This window comes from Borostomias antarcticus (assembly GCF_949987555.1).
Source record: "Borostomias antarcticus genome assembly, chromosome: 14".
NCBI classification, from domain to species: domain Eukaryota; kingdom Metazoa; phylum Chordata; class Actinopteri; order Stomiiformes; family Stomiidae; genus Borostomias; species Borostomias antarcticus.
In genome coordinates, this window is record NC_140247.1 from 16,579,879 (window position 1) to 16,604,878 (window position 25,000).

Genomic DNA, 25,000 nt, shown 5'->3' on the forward strand with positions numbered 1-25,000 from the left:
ACACAACGCAGAGCAACAGAAGAAGAACGCCAAAAGCCAACAGTGCTATCCTGCTCATTGGGAGCAATCTGGGGTTCAGTGCCTTGTCCATGCTCGGGAGGGCAGGCATGTCACTGGGGTCTGCCTGGGCCTCGGAGGACCCCTCCCCCCCCCCCCAGCCACGGCCCCCTGAGTCATGCCCCCCCGAGCCACGCCAGTTAGGCTGGGGGCACTGGGAGCACATCAGACACCACCAGCAACACTGGCTCCTTTGTTTGAATCATCATTATCATCTTTATTATCATCGTCACGCTGGCCTGCTTCACTAGAATGGAGTAGAGACACAGGTCGTGTGTGTGTGTGTTCACCTACTACGTCTTGGCTGTGGTAGTTCTCAGTGCTGTGTGTGTGTGTGTCTCACCTGCCAGCCCTTGTCTGCCGTGCGGTAGTACGGGTAGTTCTTGGTGGTGTGTGTGTGTGTGTGTGTGTGTGTGCAGGGCTGTACATTAACTTTTTTAGCACATAGCACTGGTGCTACAGGGGTTGATAGTTCCGTAGCAGAGCCAGAAAGTTGTAGCACAGATATAAAATGTTCATTATCACCTCTACTGAACACAAGTTATGTAGTTCATCACTTAAAACCACCCAGAAAGGGATGTTACTGTACGTATACAATATGAAATAATAACAAATGTTTTCAGACAAGCATCTTTAGGTTTTCTCGGCTTTTGATTTTGCGGTGTCTTCATGATTTGGGTTATCTTCTTTTTCATTCATAATTTCAACATCTTTTTCCTTTGCTCGTTTGTTTGGGTTTTTCTCTATGATCTGAACAAGGAACCAGTGTTTCCTGTGGAATTGATCTCTTGGTGTGGTGGTGCCAAGCTGAAGACAGCCAAAAATAAGGAGGATTTCTATACCAAAGCGGGGGTCTGGGCGTCCTCCCCCCAAAAGGTTTAAGAGACCTAGTTTCCTGTATTCTGGTGACTTTTAAAGAATTAAAATAACAAAATGAGACATGTATAATTGAAAGGTATACTGAAACAGCACATTTAGCCTACATGAAAATTATGCTTTCTTTAAATTTGAGTTATGGGGTGAGAATAATAGATAGAATGTTTTATTTAATAAAAAAAAGTTGTGTTTGTATGCCCATTGATTAGTCGCTTAACTGCAAACTCATTCCTTCTAAATCATCACTCTTTCTAATCTCTCATCCTGCCCTGTCCCCTTCCTTCTCCTCTCTCTTCTCCTGCTCTCCTCTCAACAACCTCTATCCTCTCCTCTCTCACCTGTCCCTCAACTCTGTGCTGGTCCTGTCTTCTACTACCACAATCACAGCCTTTTTTACATAGCTTACATAAATAATAGGCTAGATTAGGCTACGCTTAACTGATATTTCGTTGCATTTGCTGTTGCTTTGACTGGCACTTTTAGGTGGCTGGAGGAACATTAACGCAAGATAGCGTCGTTAAACTTTCGGTTCAGCCAGCCAAAAAGACGGTCGCTCAATCAGTCAGTCAGTCAGGGCAGCGCCCTGCTGTAGGTACTCGCGCTTGTGGTGTGGGCCGTGTCCTTGACAAATCATGCTTGCTGACAGACAGCAGCGCGTAACAGTAGCGTTTCTAGCTTATATGCCACCCTGGGCAAACCCCCCCCCCCCCCCCCCCCAGCCCCGAGACGACGCAGTGAGATGGAACACTGAGTTTCGTTTTGTAAACGTGAAATGAACGGGCTTTCCTAATGGGAACGATGATGGAACTGTCAGCCTCAAGCCTCAATAGGCTAGGCTACTGGGTGTAGCTCCACGTCGTGTTTCTACACTATTTTTTAGATAACGTTACATATTTATCACACTTCAACTATAGGCTATTTTTTACTTGTCCGATCAGACAACTGCATGAGGCACTTGCCCGAACAGAGTTTACTGGTCCGGGGGAAGTTATAGGCTAGCCTACCTGACTGCTCTCACTTCATTTCACCTCACTCGTCCTCCCGGCTTCAACACAGAAAAAAAACGCTAACGTTACATACAAGCGGCTCGCTGTCTACAGGGCAAATAAATTAATCGCAGAGACATTTTTTTTTTTATAGCATGTGTGACATATATGTCGCAATGTACAGCCCTGAGTGTGTGTGTCTCTCTCACCTGCCAGCCCTTGTCTGCCATGCGGTAGTAGGGGTAGTTCTTGGTGATGTGTGTGTGTGTGTGTGGGTGTGTGTGTCTCTCTCACCTGCCAGCCCTTGTCTGCCATGCGGTAGTAGGGGTAGTTCTTGGTGATGTGTGTGTGTGTGTGTGTGTCTCTCTCACCTGCCAGCCCTTGTCTGCCATGCGGTAGTAGGGGTAGTTCTTGGTGATGTGTGTGTGTGTGTCTCTCACCTGCCAGCCCTTGTCTGCCATGCGGTAGTAGGGGTAGTTCTTGGTGATGTGTGTGTGTGTGTGTGTGTGTCTCTCACCTGCCAGCCCTTGTCTGCCGTGCGGTAGTAGGGGTAGTTCTTGGTGATGTGTGTGTGTGTGGTGTGTGTGTGTGTGTGGGTGTGTGTGTGTGTCTCTCACCTGCCAGCCCTTGTCTGCCGTGCGGTAGTAGGGGTAGTTCTTGGTGATGTGTGTGTAGATCCCGTTGAGTGTGAGCTGCTTGTCTGGCGCCATGGTGATGGCCTGGACGATGAGCTGGGCGTAGGAGTACGGCGGCTTGGAGTCGTCCTGGAGAGAGAGAGCGCTCGTTAACCACGCCCCTGACCCCCCTCGTTAACCACACCCCTGACCGCCTTCGTTAGCCATGCCCCTGACCTCCCTCGTTAACCACGCCTCTGACCGCCCTCGTTAACCACGCCCCTGACCGCCCTCGTTAACCACGCCCCTGACCGCCCTCGTTAACCACGCCCCTGACCACCCTCGTTAGCCACGCCCCTGCCCGACCTCGTTAGCCACACCCGACCGCCCTCGTTAACCACGCCCCTGACCGCCCTCGTTAACCACGCCCCCTGACCGCCCTCGTTAGCCACGCCCCTGACCGCCCTCGTTAACCACACTCCTGACCGCCCTCGTTAACCACGCCCCTTACCGCCCTCGTTAACCATGCCCCTTACCGCCCTCGTTAACCACACTCCTGACCGCCCGCTTCCCACGGCTCAGATGGACATTTTAAAAATGTTGTTGTTAGCTGACTTTTTTTAATGTATTATTTATTTATACAGTTCTCATTTTAACAGAGCATAACTCAAAACACAGGACGAAAAAAAACAGCATATAAAGAAAAAAACAGTACAAAAATATATCAAAAGAAAAACTTACTATGGTCACAGTGGGCGACATATAACATTAGATCCAGACACACAAGCAGGTTGGGTAAACGGTGAGAGGGCCATGAGGGCTCCCCATACTTTCAGAAAGTCCTCCCCCTTATTTCTCAAAATATAAGTGCACTGTTCCAGTCGTATGTTTCATTCAGAAGAGTCTTGAACAAGCTGGTTGGAGGACCTTGTCGTTTCCAGTTGAGCAGAATGCATTTCTTCGTTAGGTGATTTTTGTATTTTAGCCCCTCCCCTTCTATTTGCATAGTTTCAGATTGCAAATGAGAATTGACCTGATCTACTCGACCCGTAATATAAAGGTTGATACTGACACTTGTGTATGTGTATAATAATAATAATAATAATAATAATATACACAGGCCTTGGATCTTCTCTTACATCACCAGCTCTTACATCATGACATTTGAACATGTGAATCATGAGTGTTAATCAGTGTGTTTGTCGGCCCTCGTTGCGTAAGTGGGTCATCGTAGAGCAGAGCTGAGGCACATTTAAAACCCCAGAGCATCACAGAGCACGTGCTACCTGTACCTCCACCCAAAACCACCCATCTGACACCATCCAACCCACACCCATCACCAAACCTAGCCTAGCACCAGACCAAAACCCAATCTAGCACCAGACCAAAACCCAATCTAGCACCAGACCAAAACCCAATCTAGAACTAGAATTAAGAGTCTAGAGCAGGGGTGTCAAACTCATTTTGCTTCAGGGGCCACATACAGCCCAATCTGATCTCAAGTGGGCCGGGCCAGTAAAATAATAGCAAATTAACCTAGAAATAACGTCAACTCCAAATCTTTACCTTTGTTTTTCAATATTTCAATATTATGCCTTAATTTATCATTTAGCCTATATATGTGCATTATAACTCACAGATCACAGTGGATCTACAAAGGCACAAAACATGTATTCACAGATAGGCCTATGGAACTGAAAAAATTGCATTACACTTTGATTAAAACAACTTGTTTATTTAAATGTACAGTAGATACATTTTCACATCTGACCACCTGAACTGACTCACCACACTATGCACAAACTAAAGTGGGAGCTATGAAGAACGTTATCACCCTGCCTTGTAAATGTATTAAATTTGTACATTTCAAAAACCCATAAAAGTGATAGCAGTGCATGAGCAATAGAGTTACACCAGACCAAACTATTTTGTGCTGAAGCTGCTGACTGATATTATACTGCACAATGTTCATGGTCTTTAAATATTACATTACCACAGTAAATGTTATTTTTCACAGAACTGTATTCTTCAGAGTGCTCTCATCAATTGCAACCGAAAATGCAACAAATGACTTGACTTTGTGATTCATTTGGCTGTCCAAGTCTGCTGAGAGATCTGAAATTCTATCTGTGACAGTGTTCCTCGTTAGGTTAATGTTGGCAAAGGCCTGTCGCTTTTCAGGGCACACGGTTTCTGCAGCCTTCAGCATGCATGTTTTCACGAACTCGCCCTCAGAAAATGGCTTGGATCCTAACGCTATCTCGTTAGCAATAAGGTAGCTAGCTTTCACCGCTGCATCACTGACCTCTCGGCTACGGGTAAAAACAGACTGCTGTTTCTTCAGACCCACTAACAATTCATTTATCTTCTCTATTCTCAGTTGTCCTCGCAAATGGTTGTATTTTTCACCATGATGAGTCTCATAGTGGCGTCGAATATTATATTCCTTGAGCACTGAAACTTGCTGATTACACACCAAGCACACAGGTTTCCCTTTCACTTCTGTGAATAAATAAGAATCAGTCCATTTTCTTGGAAAACTCTGCACTCTGTGTCAACCTTTCTCCTTTTTGACAGACATTTTGATAATGACGGTGCAACCGTGGGTAATTTTGACAACAAGAGCTTAATAACGATAAGGCGAGATTGCCAGATGATTCTGGGCGCGTTGCTGTCACGTGCTGTTTATTTCCGGATCTCTCGTTATGTCAGTGCGACCTCTGCTGGACAAATTTGGAATATCTGTTCCTTGTTAAACATTTTGGACGTCGTCTCGTGGGCCGGTTTGAACCATCTGGCGGGCCGGTTTTGGCCCGCGGGCCGTATGTTTGACACCCCTGGTCTAGAGGATGTCCCGTGTCGGGGGGGGGGGGGGGGGGGGGGGGGGGGTCTCACCTTGGGGCTGTCTCCTCCCGAGGCGTCCTTGTCGTTCTCTGACTGGGAGTGGTCAGCCATCAGCTGCAGCTCCGCTGAGCTCACCATGGAGCCCCCCATCCTGTACCCCGACGCCCCCGCCCCCCGTGGGCTGGACGGACAGGAGTTAGCAGCGCTGGGGGGAGAGGGGGGGGGCAGAGAGACGGACAGGAGTTAGCAGTGCTGGTGGGGAGAGGGGGGGGGGTGATCAGCTACATATCAGCAAATAAACCAGTTGAGTTTGAAGGACTCCGGTGTTTTCCCGGTCAGTCCAGATGGACAGATTGTAGATGGACAGATTGTAGATGGACAGATTGCAGAGGTGAAGAGGGCGTTTAAGCCGTGAGCTGAGCCCCCCTCGTCACGCAGAGCTGAGGTCAGAGTCAGGCCTAGTCCAATCCCCTGCCAAAGGTCATTACAAGGTCAACCGACAGGGCCGGCTTCACCTGACACAACAACCAGGTCAACTGTAGCTGGTAATCTGTCGCTTGACCAGTCCCACCCTGGCCTGCTCTCTGCTGCAGGGAAGCTGGAGGTCAGACACCTCACCCTGGCTACAGACGCTTGTATTGTTTTCAGTGGCTGAAACCTACAAAAGAGGTGTTAAGTGACGCGTCAGCTCGGAACACCACTCCATTTTGAAGCGTTGACGCACACGGCTTTTACCCAGAGAGGGAACAGATGAAAGCCAGCGGATCCTTGTGTTGATGATTCAAACTGGTGTGCGTGTGTGTGCGTGCGTGTGAGCGTCTGGTGAACGTCTCACCTGAGGGTCCCAGTGGGGGAGGGCAGGGGGCTGATCAGGTGGGCCATGTTTTCGGGGATGTTGATGGTCAGCGGGGCGATGTGGGGCTGGACCGGCTTGGGCGGCGACTCGGGCGCCTCGCGCTTCACCCTGCGGCCGCTGGACAACGCCGTGAACGTGATCTTGATGTTAGTGCTGGGGAAGCGGAATGTGCACCTGAGGGGGGGAGAGGAGGAGGAGGAGAGGAGGAGAAGGAGGAGAGGAGGAGGAAGAGGGGGAGAGGAGGAGTGGAGGAGGAGGAAGAGAAGGAGGAGAGGGGTGGACGATGAGGAGGAGAGGAAGAGAAGAGGAAGGGGGGAGGAGAGGGGTGGAGGAGGAGGAGGAGAGGAAGGGGGGGAGGAGAGGGGTGGACGATGAGGAGGAGAGGAGGAGAAAAGGGGGAAAGCGCAGAGCAGGGGGAGAATGAGCAGTGGATTAAGCAAACATCCATCTTTTATCTGACGACGTTTCATCTCTTAAGAAAAAAAGAGAGATAGCAGAGGTGGGGCTGTGTTAGAGGCTAGTCCTCAGGTAGACCTGGGTTAGAGGCTAGTCCTCAGGTAGACCTGGGTTAGAGGCTAGTCCTCAGGTAGACCTGGGTTAGAGGCTAGTCCTCAGGTAGACCTGGGTTAGAGGCTAGTCCTCAGGTAGACCTGGGTTAGAGGCTAGTCCTCAGGTAGACCTGCTAGTCTTGAGGCTAGAGAACAGAAGGTTGACTCCCTCTGGGGTGGAATGGGGAGACCCACTCCAGAGGCTCCGACTATATTTAGGTCTGTGGTAGCTAGTAAACACACACACACACACACACACATGCACGCACACACACACACGCGTACACACACACTGCAGAGGATGAGATCACTGACTCCCTTACTGCCAGGTAAACAACAAGGAGGCTCTGTTCTGACCATGCTACTCTGAATCTGCCAGGCTCTGATTGGTTGTCCGTCTACATCCAGATCCAATCAGAGCGCGATCATCAGAATCAGGAGAGAAATCCATAAAGGCAGCATGATTGAGGCTCAGATGTGAGCAGAACAATGGGCCTCATTCACCAATATCCTCCTAAGTTCTCTTCTTACATTTCTTCCTAAGAACGTTTCTAAAGAAAGCTCCCGTCTGATTAAAGACGTGTTTGTAAACCGCTGGATGAGTCCTCACCTGCCTTCTCTTAATGGTGAATCCCATGGTTTCTCAAGTTGAATGTGTGTGTGGCCGGCCGCTCACCCCAATTAGCATAGGTAAACTCCCCGCCAGCCCTACATAAGGACATGCGATTAAAGAGCCAATTCGCTAAGCGCAGATGTCACTTCTCTAAATGAATACCGGTCATCCGCGCCCTCCACTCGAGAACTTTCCGATAGCATAGTGGTTTAGGTGGGGTTTATCAGGTACGTTGGCAAGTCAGAGGACTGCAGGTCGAATCCAGCGTGGGCGATCAAAATCAGATTTTTATTAAGCCAAGTAGGCCTCCTCCTGCAAGGAATTTGCCTTGGTGCATGGCAATTAACATATTGAGGCAGGACAGTGAGAAATACAAAGTCAACGGCAAAGACACTACAAAAATGTAGGCTATAAAATACACAGCTGTCAAGCATGCGCAATCGAACATCTAAAGAGGGAGGAGCATCGGACTCTACCTGTCCTATTTAGTAGCCTCAGTTCAATAACATGCATATGGGGTGATATTAGCATATGGGGTGATATTAGCATATGGGGTGATATTAGCATATGGGGTGATATTAGCTACTTGTATCTGGAGAAGGGCACACAGTTGGACCTGGCGCATCGGGGATATTATTGGAAGGACAGCACTCCCACTTTGCAAAATAATGATACAATTATAGAACAATTATAAAAATATATCATAAATCATACAAATATTATGTATTGCAATCCTATAATATTATAACTGTAGATTTGAAGTATACAGAATCACAAATGATTTTAAAAGAACACGTCTTAAGATTGCTCTTCCGTGTTCCTAGATTCTGTTCTTAGTTCCCACATGTGAGAACATTGGTGAATGCCAGAATCTCCTTGGAAACGGTGTAAGTGGAGTTTAAGAAGAAATGCTTCTTTAAAAATTCTTAACTTCAAATGAGGCCCAATCTTACCGTGCCAATAGTGACTACAAGCAACTAGAGATAAATCACCTCTCTCCCTCACTCGTCCTCTCTCTCTCTCCCTCTCTCTCCCTCCCTCCCTCTCTCGTCCTCTGGGCCGGTCAGTGTGAGGTCAGACTGCACGGTGGCCCAGAGACGGAGCCCCAGGTATTTCCACCAGGCCGGGTAGAGCTCAGTACGGCTCCTCTTGGTCAGAGAGTGCCAAGGCCGGCGGCCACTCGCCAAACCCGAGTTGGCGCGCACACACGCACACACACATGCGCACACACACACACACAAACACACACACTAGCAGCCAGCAGACATGTTCTCCCACACCTTCTCAGAGCTTCTCAACATAGACTAGGCTACATCAACAAAGAAGACCCTGGCAGATGAGCATGCAGCATACGGCCTGTGGCATCGTCTCCAGAATGACCTGGTCAATCCCAAACCTCATTCTGGAGACGATGCCACAATGTATGGTCTCCAAAAATATGAGTTAAAGTGTAACTGTAATAAATAGTTCATTTGATTTATAAAGCAAGTTTCATGTCCACAGTAAAAGGTCATGGATTAGGGGCTGATCCAGTGCACTGCTGTCCCTGGTCCCCTCACCCCCACACTGTCCTGTCCTGGTTCCCTGGTCCCCTCACCCCCACACTGGCCTGTCCTGGTCCCCTCACCCCCACACTGGCCTGTCCTGGTCCCCTCACCCCCACACTGTCCTGTCCTGGTTCCCTGGTCCCCTCACCCCCACACTGGCCTGTCCTGGTTCCCTGGTCCCCTCACCCCCACACTGGCCTTTCCTGGTCCCCACACCCCCACACTGGCCTGTCCTGGTTCCCTGGTCCCCTCACCCCCATACTGGCCTGTCCTGGTCCCCTCACCCCCATACTGGCCTGTCCTGGTCCCCTCACCCCCATACTGGCCTGTCCTGGTCCCCTCACCCCCATACTGGCCTGTCCTGGTCCCCTCACCCCCATACTGGCCTGTCCTGGTCCCCTCACCCCCACACTGGCCTGTCCTGGTCCCCTCACCCCCACACTGGCCTGTCCAGGTCCCCCACCACCACACTGTCCTGGTCCCCTCACCCCCACACTGGCCTGTCCAGGTCCCCCACCACAACACTGTCCTGTCCAGGTCCCCCACCACCACACTGTCCTGGTCCCCTCACCCCCACACTGGCCTTTCCTGGTCCCCACACCCCCACACTGGCCTGTCCTGGTCCCCTCACCCCCACACTGGCCTGTCCAGGTCCCCCACCACAACACTGTCCTGTCCAGGTCCCCTCACCCCCACACTGGCCTGTCCTGGTCCCCTCACCCCCCACACTGTCCTGTCCAGGTCCCCCACCACCACACTGTCCTGGTCCCCTCACCCCCCACACTGTCCTGTCCTGGTCCCCTCACCCCCCACACTGTCCTGTCCTGGTCCCCTCACCCCCACACTGTCCTGTCCTGGTCCCCTGGTCCCCTCACCCCCACACTGTCCTGGTCCCCTCACCCCCACACTGTACTGTCCTGGTCCCCTGGTCCCTCACCCCCACACTGTACTGTCCTGGTCCCCTCACCACCACACTGGCCTGTCCTGGCAACCAGCAGGGCGTGTTGGACTGAGGAATGCAGAGATCTGGAGATGGTCACATTCCTAGCAAAGTTCCGCCTCTGGTTACAATGGCACAGTGCTTTTACAACCTTGGGACTTGTTTGGTGTTTGTTTGTGTGTGTGTGTGTGTGTGTTGGGGGCTTGCAGGTCTGTCACAGCCTCATACAAAGGGAAAAAACTTCTTTCAGCCCCCCCTGCCTGCACATGACCAGAGGACCACAACAACCAGCACAACACCAGACTGAATCCAGTAGTCCTCCCAACCTCCAATTCTACCACTTCAGAATCCAGACCACGAAAGCCACCAAACCTAGTCCCTATAGAAATTACCCTTCTCTGATTTTGCAATGCAGCAGACAAAACCAATCCAAATGTTTTATATAATACACAATGGCCAAGGGAGGAGAACCTTTGGGAACCCGTTAAGCCCAGCATGGAAACATTTGGTCAGTTGAGTGAGCAAGAAGCTGTTTTCCCACAGTCTCAATGCCTTCTCAACACACTAAAGGAGCCTCCTCTGCCAAGCGGTTTACCCTGGGCACAATGAGGGCAGGATTGTTGAAAAAGCAACGCACAGTTGCTATGCTATAGCCAGAGGGGGAAAAAAGCACGATTCTCTGAAGTATTTATTTTCAACCCCCACTGCAAGAGCAGGCTTGCATTTCAAGCTATCATAATGTCGGCATAGTTACACTCATAAAATACAGGTTAGCATCAACTGACAACAGTAGCTCATTTATGCCTGTCTAGACTGTGAAATTGACCCCAAAAAATAATAAACACGCTCTAAACGGAGCGAATTGAGTCGGATATTTGGTGTGTCTTAGTCGAGGAGAGATTTAAATTGTAAACAGTTGGGTAAAGGGCGAGGTCGAGAGGGAGGGTAGCGTTAGCCTGCTAGCTACTATAACAAACAACTAGAACAGTTGGTGGTCAAAACTCAGCAGCGGCGTGTCAACAAACACGAGCGAGATGTCCGCCTGGCTTAACGTTAACAAGCTAGTTCTCTGTGTATTAGCTATAGCTAACGGTTAATGTTTATATTTTGGAAATATATCCGCAAGCTATTTGATATTAACGATAAAACAGCACGTCATGTTGTTCACTGGTGCAAATGTGGTCGTGGACACTTTATAACGTGTGGTAGGATAATAGCGCTAAGGTTATTCAACGCTGGACAGAATGTAAACAGAGCTGTGGTGAGCTCGTCGCTAGCCTAGCAGACAGGCTGATACTCCTGCAGATGATGGTGGCCTGGAGGAAATGGCAGCTAGCACGGAGAGCACCGTAACAACACGTGCTCCGGGGTTATCCAAAACAACAACAATACACGGTCGCTAAGCTTCGTAACAGCTTCGCCCAACACTTTCTTTTAACGTCGTACAATGTTTACTTACATCCGTGGCAGCTGTAGAGGAGGGGCGCCCCTCCTGAGGAAGACCCCGTCCACGAACACCCCGTTTTTGCCGAGACATCGCAAGTAGAAGTCCCCGCCGCCGGAGCCGTCATCGCTGACAGTGAATATCTCGAGATGCCTCCGAGAGATGAAACTCGAGTGGCCCATGCTCACGTCCACGGAGCCCTGGGACGAGTTTCGCCCGATAGTCGCCGACCTCTTTTTCATCAAGTACTCGAATTCTCGGCCCTCGAGCCGGGCAACCGGCCCAGACGACCCGCTTACCATCGCCATGTTACAAGATGTACAAAAAAGGGATGAACGCCAAATTCGTGGTTACTACAGACCGTTATATGAACGGCCGTGCTTGACTTTTCAATAACGTTTCAATTGGCCGAATCGATGGAAGGGACGTCCAAAGAAAAATACAAATTTGGAGGGGAACGTGCCAGAGAGGGGACAGCGGCTCCGACCCACCGCCGAGAGAAAGGGTGGCGGAAAGATCCAACCAAACACCGCTATGGGCGCACACGGTCTGAATGACAGCCCGTTCCACCAATGAAAAATGGACATGCCTTCTCGCCGACTCGGGGAACACCAATCATACCGAGCATATTCTGATGGTGGCAAGCCCCTAGTTCGGTTGAGCGGTAGCGTATTAGCTAACTACAAGACACGGTAGCCTACTGCGATTTGTCACGTTGGAGATCATCTTTTTATTTTACAAACTATTCTCCGATGATAACGAAACAATGGTTAGGGTTAGTCCCCCTCGTGTCCCTTTTCCTGATAAGCATGCACATGTGCAATATAAAGTCAATAGTTTGCTGGAATTATTTTTTCATTTACATGTTCAACATTCTAAATATTGGTTCCATTCCTAGCTCCAGCCCTGGTCTTGAGGTTGGCAGCGTTTTGCAGCATCTTACCCAGATCATGGAGGTCACTCTGTGTGTAAACCATTTTCTTGCAATTGTTTAAAATAAAGTGGTGTCAAAGGCATGAGATCGACCCAGTCGCGTATCATCTACCCTTACATAACTACCATTTCGCATCAGTGCACATGTCCTTGGAGACAGGACATGTGTGTGCGTGTGTGTGCAACACATGTGCTTTTGGCGATGACGTCATCGGTTGGCGAGTGACCGTGGCTTCACACAGGCCTCTTGTTTGTAAACAGAGCAGTAGTCGCGGTGGGGGAGGGGTGGGGGTGATAATCTCCTACAACACCTCTTGGCAATAAATCACACAGCCTGGCCACCCACATGTCTATTGGAGTAAGCGAGGATCATCAGCATATTACTGCCACAGACCCGCCATCTCAAAGTCATATTACCTTAAGCATCTTAAATGCAGAAAATGTTGGCGTTATTTTTTATTTTTTTTATTTTCAGCGTCTGTTTTCCCCACCCATCTTCACAGTCATGATGTATGTTTTTGGAGAGAGGCTAGCCTACATGTAAATCGTGAATGGGCTGCCCTTATATAGCATTTTTATCCAAAGCGCTTTTCAATGAAGACCTCTCATTCACCCATTCACACACACATACACACAAATGGTGGCCAGCTGCCGTGCAAGGCCTGCTCATTGGGAGCAATTTGGGGTTCAGTGTCTTGCCCAAGGACACTGCAACATGTCGTCAGGAGAAGCCGGGATTCGACCCCTACGATCATTGAACGACCCGTTCTGCCTCCTGAGCTACAGCCACCCATGTAGCCTATGCTATGCATGTAGCCCAAGTTGAAAATATCTGGTTATATGAGGCCTATTCGTTGCCTACACCAACCACTAGATGGAGACATGGGCCTGCGCCTTTCAACCGTTACTGTACTCTTTACTACAGGAGAGGGAACGCTGTAAAGGGAACAGGAAATTATCAGTAATGTATTTGTACACAAAATGTTTTGGTTGAACAACAGTTCTCTCAACCCCCCCCCCCCCCTCTCCCTCTCCCTCTAGCTGTGTGTGTGTGTGAGAGAGAGATTGTGTATGTGTGTGTGTGTGTGTGAGAGAGATAGTGTGTGTGTGTGTGTGTGTGAGAGAGAAAGAGATTGTGTGTGTGAGAGAGAGAGATAGTGTGTGTGTATGTGAGAGAGAAAGAGAGAGATAGATAGTGTGTGTGTGTGTGTGCGCGCGCATTGAATGATTAAAAGCAGGGCTTCTGAAATCAATTTTTAACACTCAGGAACTTGCATTCAAAAGCTCTCCATCCATTAAGCAGAACCACTGGATATCCGGAAGCCGGCAGCACATTAGAGCCCCTTCCTGAACCCCCGGTGACGGGGGACAGCTTTTAGAGACAGACCACACCTCTGTGTTACTTTCACTTTTTCGTCCGATATAACATATTTCAATTGCTGCATTGATTTTTACATAGACACAGATGCTGGATTAGCTTTTTTTTTAATGTGCTGATGATGTAATGTAACTGTAACTGACTGATCCAGCTCAGGGAATATGTCTCCTCAAAAAGGACAGAGACTATGAATGAGCAGCACAAACTCTAATAACCCCACTTACTGCACACTAACGAGGGCAGGGTGTGCTCTCTAACGAGGCCAGGGTGTGCTCTCTAACGAGCAGGGTGTGCTCTCGCCATCTCCGACGCCACGCCTTGATGTGCCGCTCTGCCCAGGTTTTCTCACACCTCACTCACATCACCATGGCAACCTGGAATACAGCACAACAAGGGGAGGGGGGAAGAGGGAGGGGCAAGTCAGCAGAGAAACCAAGAGAGAGAGAGAGAGAGAGAGGGAGATAAGGGAGGTTAGAGTGCCAGAGAGGGAGAAAGTGTAGAGAGGGAGAGAAAAAATGAAGGGAGAGAAAGAGAAAACGAAGAGAGGGGTAGAGGGAGAGTGCAGAGAGAGAGAGAGAGGGGTAGAGGGAGAGTGCAGAGAGAGAGAGAGAGGGAGAGAGAGGAGGGGGGGTTTGAAAGCAGAGGGTGAAAGGGCTGCATTAGACCTCCAATTCCTCCAAATGGGCCCATTAGCAGGTCTCTGGGTGTCTGAGCGCGCTGGCCAGAGAGATAGTGCACACAGGATGCTTCTTCAGCCTGCGCAGAGAGTAGCTGTGTGTGTGTGAGTTTGTGTGTGTGAGTGTGTGTGTGGGGGGGGGGGGGGCGGGGGGTCCAACTGCTAGACAACAATAACAAGGGAACTGGAACTAGAACTGTGGAACCATTTTTCAGGGGGTTCTTCTATTGCTTCATTCTAAGAGTTGTAATGTTCTGACACCAGTACATCTCTACAGGCATTTACTGTAACATGGCCACCGTGTAACCTGACGTTGTCACTGAAAGCAGGACAGCTGTGGCTCAGGAGGTAGAGCGGGTCATCCAATGCTCGTAAGGTCGGCGGTTCGAATCCCAGCTCCTCCTGACGATGTCGAAGTGTCCTTGGGTAAGATACCGAACCCCAAATTGCTCCCAATGAGCAGGCTAGCACCTTGCATGGCAGCTGCCGCCATTAGTGTGTGAATGTGTGTGTGAATGGGTGAATGAGACGCCATTGTAAAGCGCTTTGGATAAAAGCACTCTATAAGTGCTGTCCATTTACCATAACCATGATAAGGTTTTAACTTGTCAAATCAAAAATCTAACTTTATTCATATAGCACATTTCATACACAGAGGCAACACAATGCACTTATGCAACTTGTGGATTGAACTTTATTGTCGTCTCAGTTTGGAACGTGACCCAGGTTCAGTTATAACAGCAGCTGACACAAGATGCCTAGTGTTAGAAAGCTTGTCATTAGTCTTTCTGTAAGTTTTAGCAGTTTAAGTACTTAAAGTTTTCCAAACAGGCAGTTATGAAACAATTAACAATCTTGTTCTACATCAGCTTAAAGGACAATGCTCGTTTTTGACAACCAAGCATAGGCCTGTTGTGGTTTTCACATGCCATGATCTTTAGAAACGTCTTTCGAAACGAAATAGCTTCCTCACTTGCTCCAGCACTAATGCGCACAGCGCGCAATCGTTGCTCTAGCACGCTGTGCGCATGCGTGCTGGAGCAAGTGAGGAAGCTATTTCGTGTCTCAAGACGTTTCTAAAGATCATATTACAGAGGCATGTGAAATACCACAACAGGCCTATGCTCTATGTAAGCACAACTAGCGATTCATCAAGACAGATTGATGAAAACAACCGTTTCGCGGCAGAAAATAGATTTTTAGAAACTGCATTCTAAGTGCCCCGACCACCGCCATTACATGGATATACTGGCTCGCGCTGGATTTTAAATTTCTTCTACATGCCTCCGAACTACACCAAAGTGATCTCGGTGAGTCAAACGTCTTATAATATGTCGTAAATAAGGTCCAGGTTGTCAAAAACGAGCATTGTCCTTTAAGAGTAAACTGTCTTTGTTGTACCATAGCCCAGCTCACTGGGTTTCTGTCATTTCAGAAAAAAGACCATCGTCTTTTCAGGGAAATTCGAGTCTTTTGTTTGGCCAATGGAGGAAGTGATGTTGACTTTAGCTTCATCTCTTGGTTCGGCTGGGTCTCTCACTGTAAAACCTCAAGGTAAACCTACATTCCCTGTCCAACTAGTTTCACAAGCAAGCTGCCCCCAACAAAGTAGTTTTTCAGCTAGGACAGCAAATCACATCTCCAACGTAGCCTGGCATCATTATATACATTCAACATCTAAGCTCGTGGACATTGTGAGGTTTCTCTGAATTGTTTTGTGTTAGTTTGAGGAAAACACATAAAACGCGTCACCCTCAAAAACATATTTATTGACATTATAAATTCACATTGATAAGGCGAGGCCAGATCCAGCCACAGTTATAAATAAGCCATCATGGTTAATGATTCCCTGATGGTTAATAGGTCCCCCACGCCAGACCAGCTCAGTGGTGGTTCTGTTCTGGTACATAAGAACATTGCACACGGCCTCAGTATACACAACACGTCATCCAAATACACACGACACACACGGGCACAGTGGACACAAGTACAGGTTGTTTGAGTTTTCTCAAAGTGCGTCTACAGTAGTTCACACACACGCACACACACACACACACACACACAAGCAGATAAGCACATACACAGATAAGCACACACAATTTCACCGCAGATAATTTAACCTTTATATCAGAACTTCACCTCTGTTCATTGTTGTCACCTGACGAACACGTTCTAAGATCATGCACTGATCTGACAAGTCAGACTTTCTGCCTCATCGATACAGTTCTATTCTAGTCGGTTACTTTGTTGTCTGTAACAGTGCAATTTCCCTCCAAGGATCAATAAATTACCACTACTATCACTCCCACTACTACTACACTACTACTACTACTACAGTACTACTACTACTACACTACTACTACAGTACTACTACTACTACTACTACTACTACAGTACTACTACTACTACAGTACTACTACTACTACTACTACTACAGTACTACTACTACTACTACTACAGTACTACTACTACTACTACTACTACAGTACTACTACTACTACTACTACAGTACTACTACTACTACTACTACTACAGTACTACTACTACTACTACTACTACTACTACTACTACTACTACTACTACTACTACAGTACTACTACTACTACTACTACTACTACTACTACAGTACTACTACTACTACTATTCCTGCTCAATGTGTTATGTAAATCAAGCTTGATCCCAGTGACGCGTGGTCGTTCAGGCGTGCTACATCCTGGTCATCGAGCCCAGCTGAGTCTGTCTCACTCAACAGTCCCTGAAAAAAAGGACCAGAAAGTGGTAGTATTGACCGTCCTGTCCCTCTGCTGTTCTCCGACCCCAGGAGACGGGTCACTCCGCTGTCCTGTGTCCCTCAGAGAGGTATGTATACTGAATGTCCCCAGTCCAAAATAACCCTCCAGAACCTCCTTGACCACATGGCTTCTTGCGGATCTTTCCGGTTCTCCCACAGGTTCCACAGGTTGGGCCCGGCGTGCAGCGTCACTTGGGCAGCAGCTCCTCGTACGGAACCGTCAGGCTGCCCAGGTACCAGAAGATCCAGAAGCCCAGGCTGAGGAAGATGAGGAGGGGACCCGACAGGACCAAGAAGTCCCAGAAGCTGAGGGGGGCGAAGATGCCCAGGAGGAAGAGGACGAGGCCCGCCACGTCGAAGACCACGGCCAGGGTGAGGAAGAGGATGCAGCAACTCATCCGATTGGGCTCCATGGCAGGAACCCACACACACACATAAGACGATGGATGGATGGCTGGGTGGTTCGCAGGTTGGTTGTACGGCTTGCAGGTTGGCTGGGTGGTTTGTAGGTTGGTTGGATGGTTTGCAGGTTGGTTGGATGGTTTGCAGGTTGGTTTGCAGGTTGGCTGGGTGGGTTGTAAGCAGGAAGGCTGGCTGGCTAGTTAGGGCTAGTTCTCAGGAGAGCTGTCCATGCAGCTGCCTGACTGGAGGACTGAGGAGGAATGAGCGGAGGTGACTAGAGGATGGGCGCGTTCCTTCATAGTTTCCATCACTGGATGGACTGGTCTGCCTGACTCCACCACCACGACAATGGGTTGAGCTGCTCCTGACAAAGCCCCCGATCCTCCCCGTTTCTGCTCCACCCTGAATGAGACCTTTCACCCGTCATGTTCACTTAAAAACACTCAAATAAATGAGGGGAAAACCTTTGGGCGGCGTCCATTTCCAGGACTATTATCAAGATTCTACACCTTACTGTCTACACATGCATATTAGTTGTTCGTAAACCTCTCTTAAGGCTATACTGTCAATTAATCAATTAATCTCCCTGATCAGAGTGACACATGGGTAATGTAGGATTGCATGTCTGAGCATATGACCTAATATTAGCAACCTGTTTGTGACCTTATCAATATGATGCTATCTGTGTGTGACAACTCGTAGATATCTCAGTGATAACCTAACCCTAACCCGATAATCAGCAGTTTACTTTGAGCTAGAAAGACCAGAGTGTGTGAAGGCTGCATTCCACACATATCCCCCTAACACTAACCCTACCATTAACACTAACCTGTTCTGGGGACGGACTGAACACTTCACCTATCAACACAATGACAGCGTGGTAAAGTCCATGTAAAGTCTCATATACTGTACGTAAATTAACTGAACAGTGATAGAGTCCAGTATTTTAGTAAATAAGTAGAACAAGGTCATTTTTCAGTTTTTTTTTTCTTTTTTTACAGATTATGAAAGTGTAAATTGTAGGCTTGTAAGCAAACGATGATACTATGGTAAAACTTTTCTCTCTGCTGCTCTCTCTCTCTTGTTGTCCCTGTCTCTCTCTCTCTCACCCTGTTTCTCTCTCTCTCTTGTTTGAGCTGCCATGCTATGATGGAGGTGTGTGTTTTTTCGTGACCAGGCTCAGGTCAAAGGCTGACTGAGCCAATAGGACGGCAGACAAACCTGTCTGACCACTCGCTCTGCTGCTGTCAATAGGCTAAGGCTCAGGTAAGACATTAGCCTACATTCCACAATCTGTCTTTTCAAAGTGCCTCATCAGCCACCTGCTGTTCAGATAATGACCACTATTTAATTTAGCGCCTGTAGAAGAAGAGAGTCTGAGACAAGTGGACGTATGGCTGTCAGAAATAGCCTATAAGCTACTAGAGGATCAGCTACTATATAAATGACACGTTGAATCCTGGATATTACTGAGGAAGGAAATGTCTTCTCATGCTTGTGGTTGTGTTGATCGTCGCCCCACGTCACTCCTCTCGCTGTAGCCTACAGTATATCTGGAAACCAAACAAGAAAAACAGAACATCAGCTTCTCTCGAATGTCCCATGATTGTAGGCTAGGCCTGCTTGTTTCACTAGCCTATATGTTGCACTACCCTTTCTGTCTGGTCCCTGCACGTCATCTATTGTTGTTTATTTACTGTCAACAGCCCAAAGCAAATTCCTCTAGCTTATGTGTGAAAACCTACCTGGCTAAATAGGCCTAAGCCTGATTCAGATTGGCTTCTTGATAACCAATTAGGCTACTGATAATAACATAAGTGCATGTAGCCTAGGCTACTTTATAGGCCTGGTCTTTAGCCCACTGTAAACATAAGGCACATTAACACGGCCATAAAGATATAAAAGGAGTTGTAACTGCGATAAGGTTGTAGCCTAATTAGTCACAATGACATAAGCGTACCACCGTATCAACTTAAAAACCTACAAAACGTAAAACATCCCAGAGTATAGACCATAGGCGATTTTACTCTCTGAGAGTAGGGGGGGAAACATTTTGACGTGAGAAAAAAAACAAAACTGTTCTTTCATCCCATCCCATCTATTTACAAAGAATGCCAGTTGTGAACAGTAGGCTATGCTAATAAGAAATCCGTATGACAATTCAATATACACAACGTTTCAAACTTCATCTAAACACCACAAGCATGTCAATATGACTTTATGACCGAGCACTAGGCCATACCCAACATCACAACATCAAACTGCAACTGCCTGCTGGTGCTAGCTTCTTCGCCGTTCTATTAATACATCCATGTGGTGAAGGTGCTAGTACTAGCTTCGATAGCCTCTGGAGCACTTCTGCATTCGATTGCACCTGCTGCGGTGTCATTTCGAGTGGTAGCTTCTTCATTAGCATTGCCAGTTTTATTTTCTTTTTTTATGAAGAAGTGGTCAATTGTTTTTATAGCTCTTTTCGCCATTGTGAGCAGGTTGGATGGTTGTAGCTTGTTGAGCACTGAGCAGTACAGTCAGATCTCTCTTTTTTTGCGGTAACAGATCAAACCGGAAATAGTTGAGGTCGACGGACGAGTTGTGCCATTGGTGGATTATGTTTTTTTTTTTTAAATTAAGGTAGCCTAGTTTAAGTAATAAATACACTTTTAAAATGACTGATGACCTACAATAACACAAACTGGTACAAACCACAATTATGTATTTAATAATTGTGTTAATTAGTTAAAAAAATTAGAATTTGAGCAGAGTTGGGCTGGCCAATCAGGGGGGGCACTTGCCCCCCCTGCCCCCCCTATAAAATCGCCCATGGTATAGACTATAGTCTCCCTTTACCTCCTAAGGCGCTGCTCGGGGTCAGGATCTCTGGCCGTTTCTTGCTCTTCTCCTGGGGGAAGGGATCGCAGTCGTCGGCGTCGTACCCTTCGTTCGTGTAAACGACCGACTTCCCCCAGGTGACCCGGGAGGCGACGTGAGGCGGGAGGCCCTCCAGATGATGCGAATCCTTCTCATCATCTTCATCCTCCGCCAACTTCTCGTGAAAGTCGTCACTTTTCATTGTAGCCGTCAGCGTCTTTGACAACCTCCTGGCCAACCGCACTAAACTTTCTTTCCTTTTTAGTAAACTTTCCCCAAAACTGTCCTCCAGAACCTGTATGTTTCCGATGTACCAGATGATCCACAAAGCCAGGCTGCAGAAGATGATCAGCGAACCGCTGTATATCAAGAAATCTCCGTAATATCGGCCTTTCAAACGCACATCGGCAAATATACCAATAAAAACAATAATTAAGCCAATAACATCGAAAACGATAGCCATAAAAAATACAGGGACACACCCGCCAATGCATGTGCGTGGGCCGACCATCCTCTCAGCCGACCGACGCTCACCTGGAAATGACGGAAGATGCTCTCTGGCTCCTTTGTCCCTCCTCGCGCAGCCGAGGACACACCTGTGCCCTGACGTCACGTCTCTGTGTGTCTGCGCGTGCAAAGTTCTCTTTTCTCTAATCAGACTCCTATGCCTATTGTATAGATATCTCACAACTTCTCCTATTAATTTTTAGGCTAGTTATTATAACGCATATCGTAGGCATATTAATTGATTCATTATCAGTGTAGAACGTCACCTATGGTCTAGTCTCTCGTTTCACCTTTGCTGCTGATATATGATGCAAATTAGGCAGCATGCAATTTGACAGTCAAATTACCATTCACATGACTCACCTTCCTTCAGGGACTGTGAACTGTGACTGTAACTGAATCTAGCAGCGAGAGTACATGAGAAGTGCTATTTGATTACATAACTACGTCAATAAGGCCTTGGAGACGTGACTTCCTCTCACTTGTGGTTTAATGAAAAGACAGACAAACAATACATGCCTGTCAGGGAAGACGGGAAAGTAGAGAGAAGCTTGACGCAGTCTCCTAAAATAGACGGGGACAATCCCTTCCTGCCACTCCACCAATCAGAACTCATCTTGCTGGGTTGCTACACCTAGCCCTAACCCTGCCCCCCCACCCCATCCCTGAGGGTCCAATCAGACTCCCCACGGGGCCCCTGGTTGCTGGCTCCGTCCTCACGCTGCAGTGCGTCTCCATGCAGACAGCCTTCTATGCAGACGTCTTCAGTGTCTTTCTGTGTGTGTCCTGCTCCTGCTGCTGTCTCCATTGGCCACGCCCACCGCCCCCCGGTCAACTCCTCCCCTTCACACACCTCCCCGTCGGCGTTTCATACATCTGAAACTTTACATGTATGTAGTTTTGGTGTAAAATTCAAATCAGCAGGACATTAAATACATGTCCATTGCGAAGGTAAACAAGCCTGAACCTCAGCAAGCCCAAGCAATATAACCCAAACATTCAGCACGAATGTTCGAACCCGAGTCTCCCGTGGCAAAGTCATGGTTTTAACCAGCTGTGCTGATGACAAGCCTGCTCTTCATCAGCATGGATGGACGGCATTCATACTGGGGAGGTGAGTTCAACCAACTACTTTTTATTGTTGTTTATTTGGATCCTCATTAGTCGTTACCAACGCGACAGCTACCTACTCGGGACTCACGAGGACTCTGTTTCTCTCGGTTACATAAACAGAACCATTAGACCAAGATGAAGGTCTGTGTGTAAAAACAGAACCCACATCGCTCTCCTCAGACAAGGACAGTAAACAGAACACATACACACACACACTCTGGTAGTCTTAGTGACCTAGAAGGGTATTATACAGTCTTAGAAAAACAAATATCTATGGAACCATTTTATAATGGTAGCGGAACCTTTGAAAAAGAAACAGTTCCAGACAGAAGAACCCCTTTCAGGTCAGAAAGAACTAGTCACGGTTCTCTCTGGATCCTTACAGGCCTGAACTAGTCACGGTTCTCTCTGGATCCTTACAGGCCTGAACTAGTCACGGTTCTCTCTGGATCCTTACAGGCCTGAACTAGTCACGGTTCTCTCTGGATCCTTACAGGCCTGAACTAGTCACGGTTCTCTCTGGATCCTTACAGGCCTGAACTAGTCACGGTTCTCTCTGGATCCTTACAGGCCTGAACTATTCACTGTTCTCTCTGGATCCTTACAGGCCTGAACTAGTCACGGTTCTCTCTGGATCCTTACAGGCCTGAACTAGTCACGGTTCTCTCTGGATCCTTACAGGCCTGAACTAGTCACGGTTCTCTCTGGATCCTTACAGGCCTGAACTATTCACTGTTCTCTCTGGATCCTTACAGGCCTGAAAAGGGTTATATATTAAACCTTTGTTTCTGAAGGTTTTCTACTATTACATATGGTTCTATAGCACTCTAGTTTTTAATGGCTGTATACGTAGTGGACAGCAGATAGATAGTAATGTCCACTAAAGATGAACAGTCAAGTCCTAACCTGTAATAACAATCCATTAATGAGCAGCAGACTACAGCACTAAACATCAGATCAACAGTACCAGCCTCCTTCATGAGGACAGGAGATGTCAACAACAGTCTCAATCACAAGGAAGACAGATCATCTACTTTGAGAACTTCCTCATGCTATCATGCTTTACTTGTAGTTATGAAAAATGTGGAACTGTCACACATAGCCTTCTACAGGTATAATACATTCACAACTAGTGGGAGGCCTTTACAATGATATGCTTGCAAATATGTATGTTTTGCCCTTTTATAGGTAAAGATATAGATTAAGCAGACATATTCCTGGATACATAGTGGTGGAAGGGTGGACGTCTCAAGATCTTAATCAATAACAGTGAACTCAGAGCATGTCTGTCGAGGGAAGGGGGGGCATGCTCTTCCTCCCTTGGACTTTTGGGAAAATGTAACCCTCCTCAATATTGGTTATTTAGAACCAAATTAAAACTTGAATATTAGATTAAACCAGATTATTAGTCTGAGGAATCTTCAACCATGTGACATGAAACCCGACGGGGACTCCTGCGTGACAGAGGCGGGATTCAAGCGCAGGTTTCGTGCACGGTAGCCGTGCGCAGACTCGCTCAGGTGAAGCCGTGCAAAGCTGAGGCACCCAGGTCTCTCACAGGGCTGCTGATCACACACGCACCGCCACCTGGTCTCTCACAGGGCTGCTGATCACACACGCACCGCCACCTGCACGCCAGGTCAGAGGTTAAACACTGGCTGGCGGTAGTAGCTGAACGGCCTCTTCATGGCTGGCTGTCTGTTCTCCCTGGTGATGGGTATCAGGACCACCCCAACTACCAGAACCATCAGGCCCACAGACAGCAGCGCCGGACCCAGGATGATGGTCACCTGCCGGTTGTGACCGGAGAAGAACAGGCCGCTGATGAGCATCCCGCAGGCCAGTATGCTGCCCCCGGTGGACATCAGGTGAATGGGGAACCAGTAGACTTGGCAGGTGCGGCTGCGGACCGATTGGGTGGTCCAGAGGGACTCGCTACGGGACAGGCTGAACACCGTGCTCTCGCTGCGTGGCGTGCGGGGCGTCAGCTGGTCCCGGGACCGGGAGAGGGGGCACTCCCCAAGAGGGATGTTCTCTGGGCTGCCAGGCATGGCTGGACGTCCTGCTCCTCCTCTTCCTCCTCCTCCTCCTCCTCCTGGGGTCAGCTCTGCTCTGCGCTGGGCGGAGGGACAATTCAAGCCTTATTAGACGGGGATGTTTGACAAATGGACGAAGCCTGACACATGTCAGCTGTGTACTAATCCCAGACGTACAGGGTCACATCATCTGAGTAAACAAGTAAACAAGGCTTCATCTGTCCACAAACATCCAGCTAAATCTGGTATTTTGTGGGCGAAGGAGAGAGTGAGCAGACGGGATTCTCACCTCTGCTCGGGTTAATCAGCTCTGATCAGCTGCACCTCTTAGACAAGACTATTCCTCTCTAGAAACACAGCGTGAAGCAACAGTGGAACTTATCAGATCAATCAATCGATGATTTTCAGATTTTAGAAGAGTAGAATCTTAAATGGGCACTTAACTCAAAATCAGTTTTTGATGTAATATGTGTTCCATTCTGTACCCCCCCGCCCCCCCCCCCACCCCCAAAAAAAGAAAAAAAGTGTGATGATGACGTAATAGCTCATTAGCGTATTTGCATGTACGGTACATCACAATTTTGGGGGATTTGTAGAAACACCTATAATATCTACCTTCTTATTACCTACCAAATAGTGATATTTTACATCACATACTGTACATGGTGAACTGATGGAGAGCCTCAGAAATACAGTAAAGTGCCCCTTCAACAGAACAGATAAGCACCCACCTCAGAGCTGTGGACTGAGCCTGTCAGTTCTCCTCACCAGCAGAGAAGGTCCAGGAACAGGACCGCCCAGTGTCCAGGAACAAGCGCGCCCGGTGTCCAGGAACAAGCGCGCCCGGTGTCCAGGAACAAGCACGCCCGGTGTCCAGGAACAGGACCGCCCGGTGTCCAGGAACAGGACCGCCCGGTGTCCAGGAACAAGCTCGCCCGGTGGGGGGTTCTGTAGCTGGACTGTGGAGGCTC

The 25,000-nt window shown here is 48.2% G+C and overlaps 2 protein-coding genes across 2 annotated transcripts in view; both read right to left on the minus strand.

Annotated features, from left to right (window-relative positions):
• foxk2b (forkhead box K2b) overlaps positions 1 to 12,250 on the minus strand; it is a 20,065-nt gene extending 7,815 nt beyond the window's left edge. The window contains exons 1-4 of the mRNA XM_084448695.1: positions 11,341 to 12,250; positions 6,213 to 6,407; positions 5,429 to 5,582; positions 2,537 to 2,683 (exon numbers count right to left, since the gene is read on the minus strand). Coding sequence (XP_084304821.1) covers positions 2,537 to 2,683; positions 5,429 to 5,582; positions 6,213 to 6,407; positions 11,341 to 11,633 — 789 coding nt within the window. The 5' untranslated portion in view covers positions 11,634 to 12,250. The remainder of the gene's footprint in view (positions 1 to 2,536; positions 2,684 to 5,428; positions 5,583 to 6,212; positions 6,408 to 11,340) is intronic.
• Positions 12,251 to 23,633: 11,383 nt separating this feature from the next.
• On the minus strand, positions 23,634 to 24,044 carry pirt (phosphoinositide interacting regulator of transient receptor potential channels; the record flags this gene model as incomplete). The annotated part of the gene is made up of 1 exon (XM_084448768.1): positions 23,634 to 24,044. The coding sequence occupies one exon, from the start codon at positions 24,042 to 24,044 to the stop codon at positions 23,634 to 23,636; it is 411 nt and encodes a 136-aa protein (XP_084304894.1).
• Between the last annotated feature and the right edge of the window lie 956 nt (positions 24,045 to 25,000).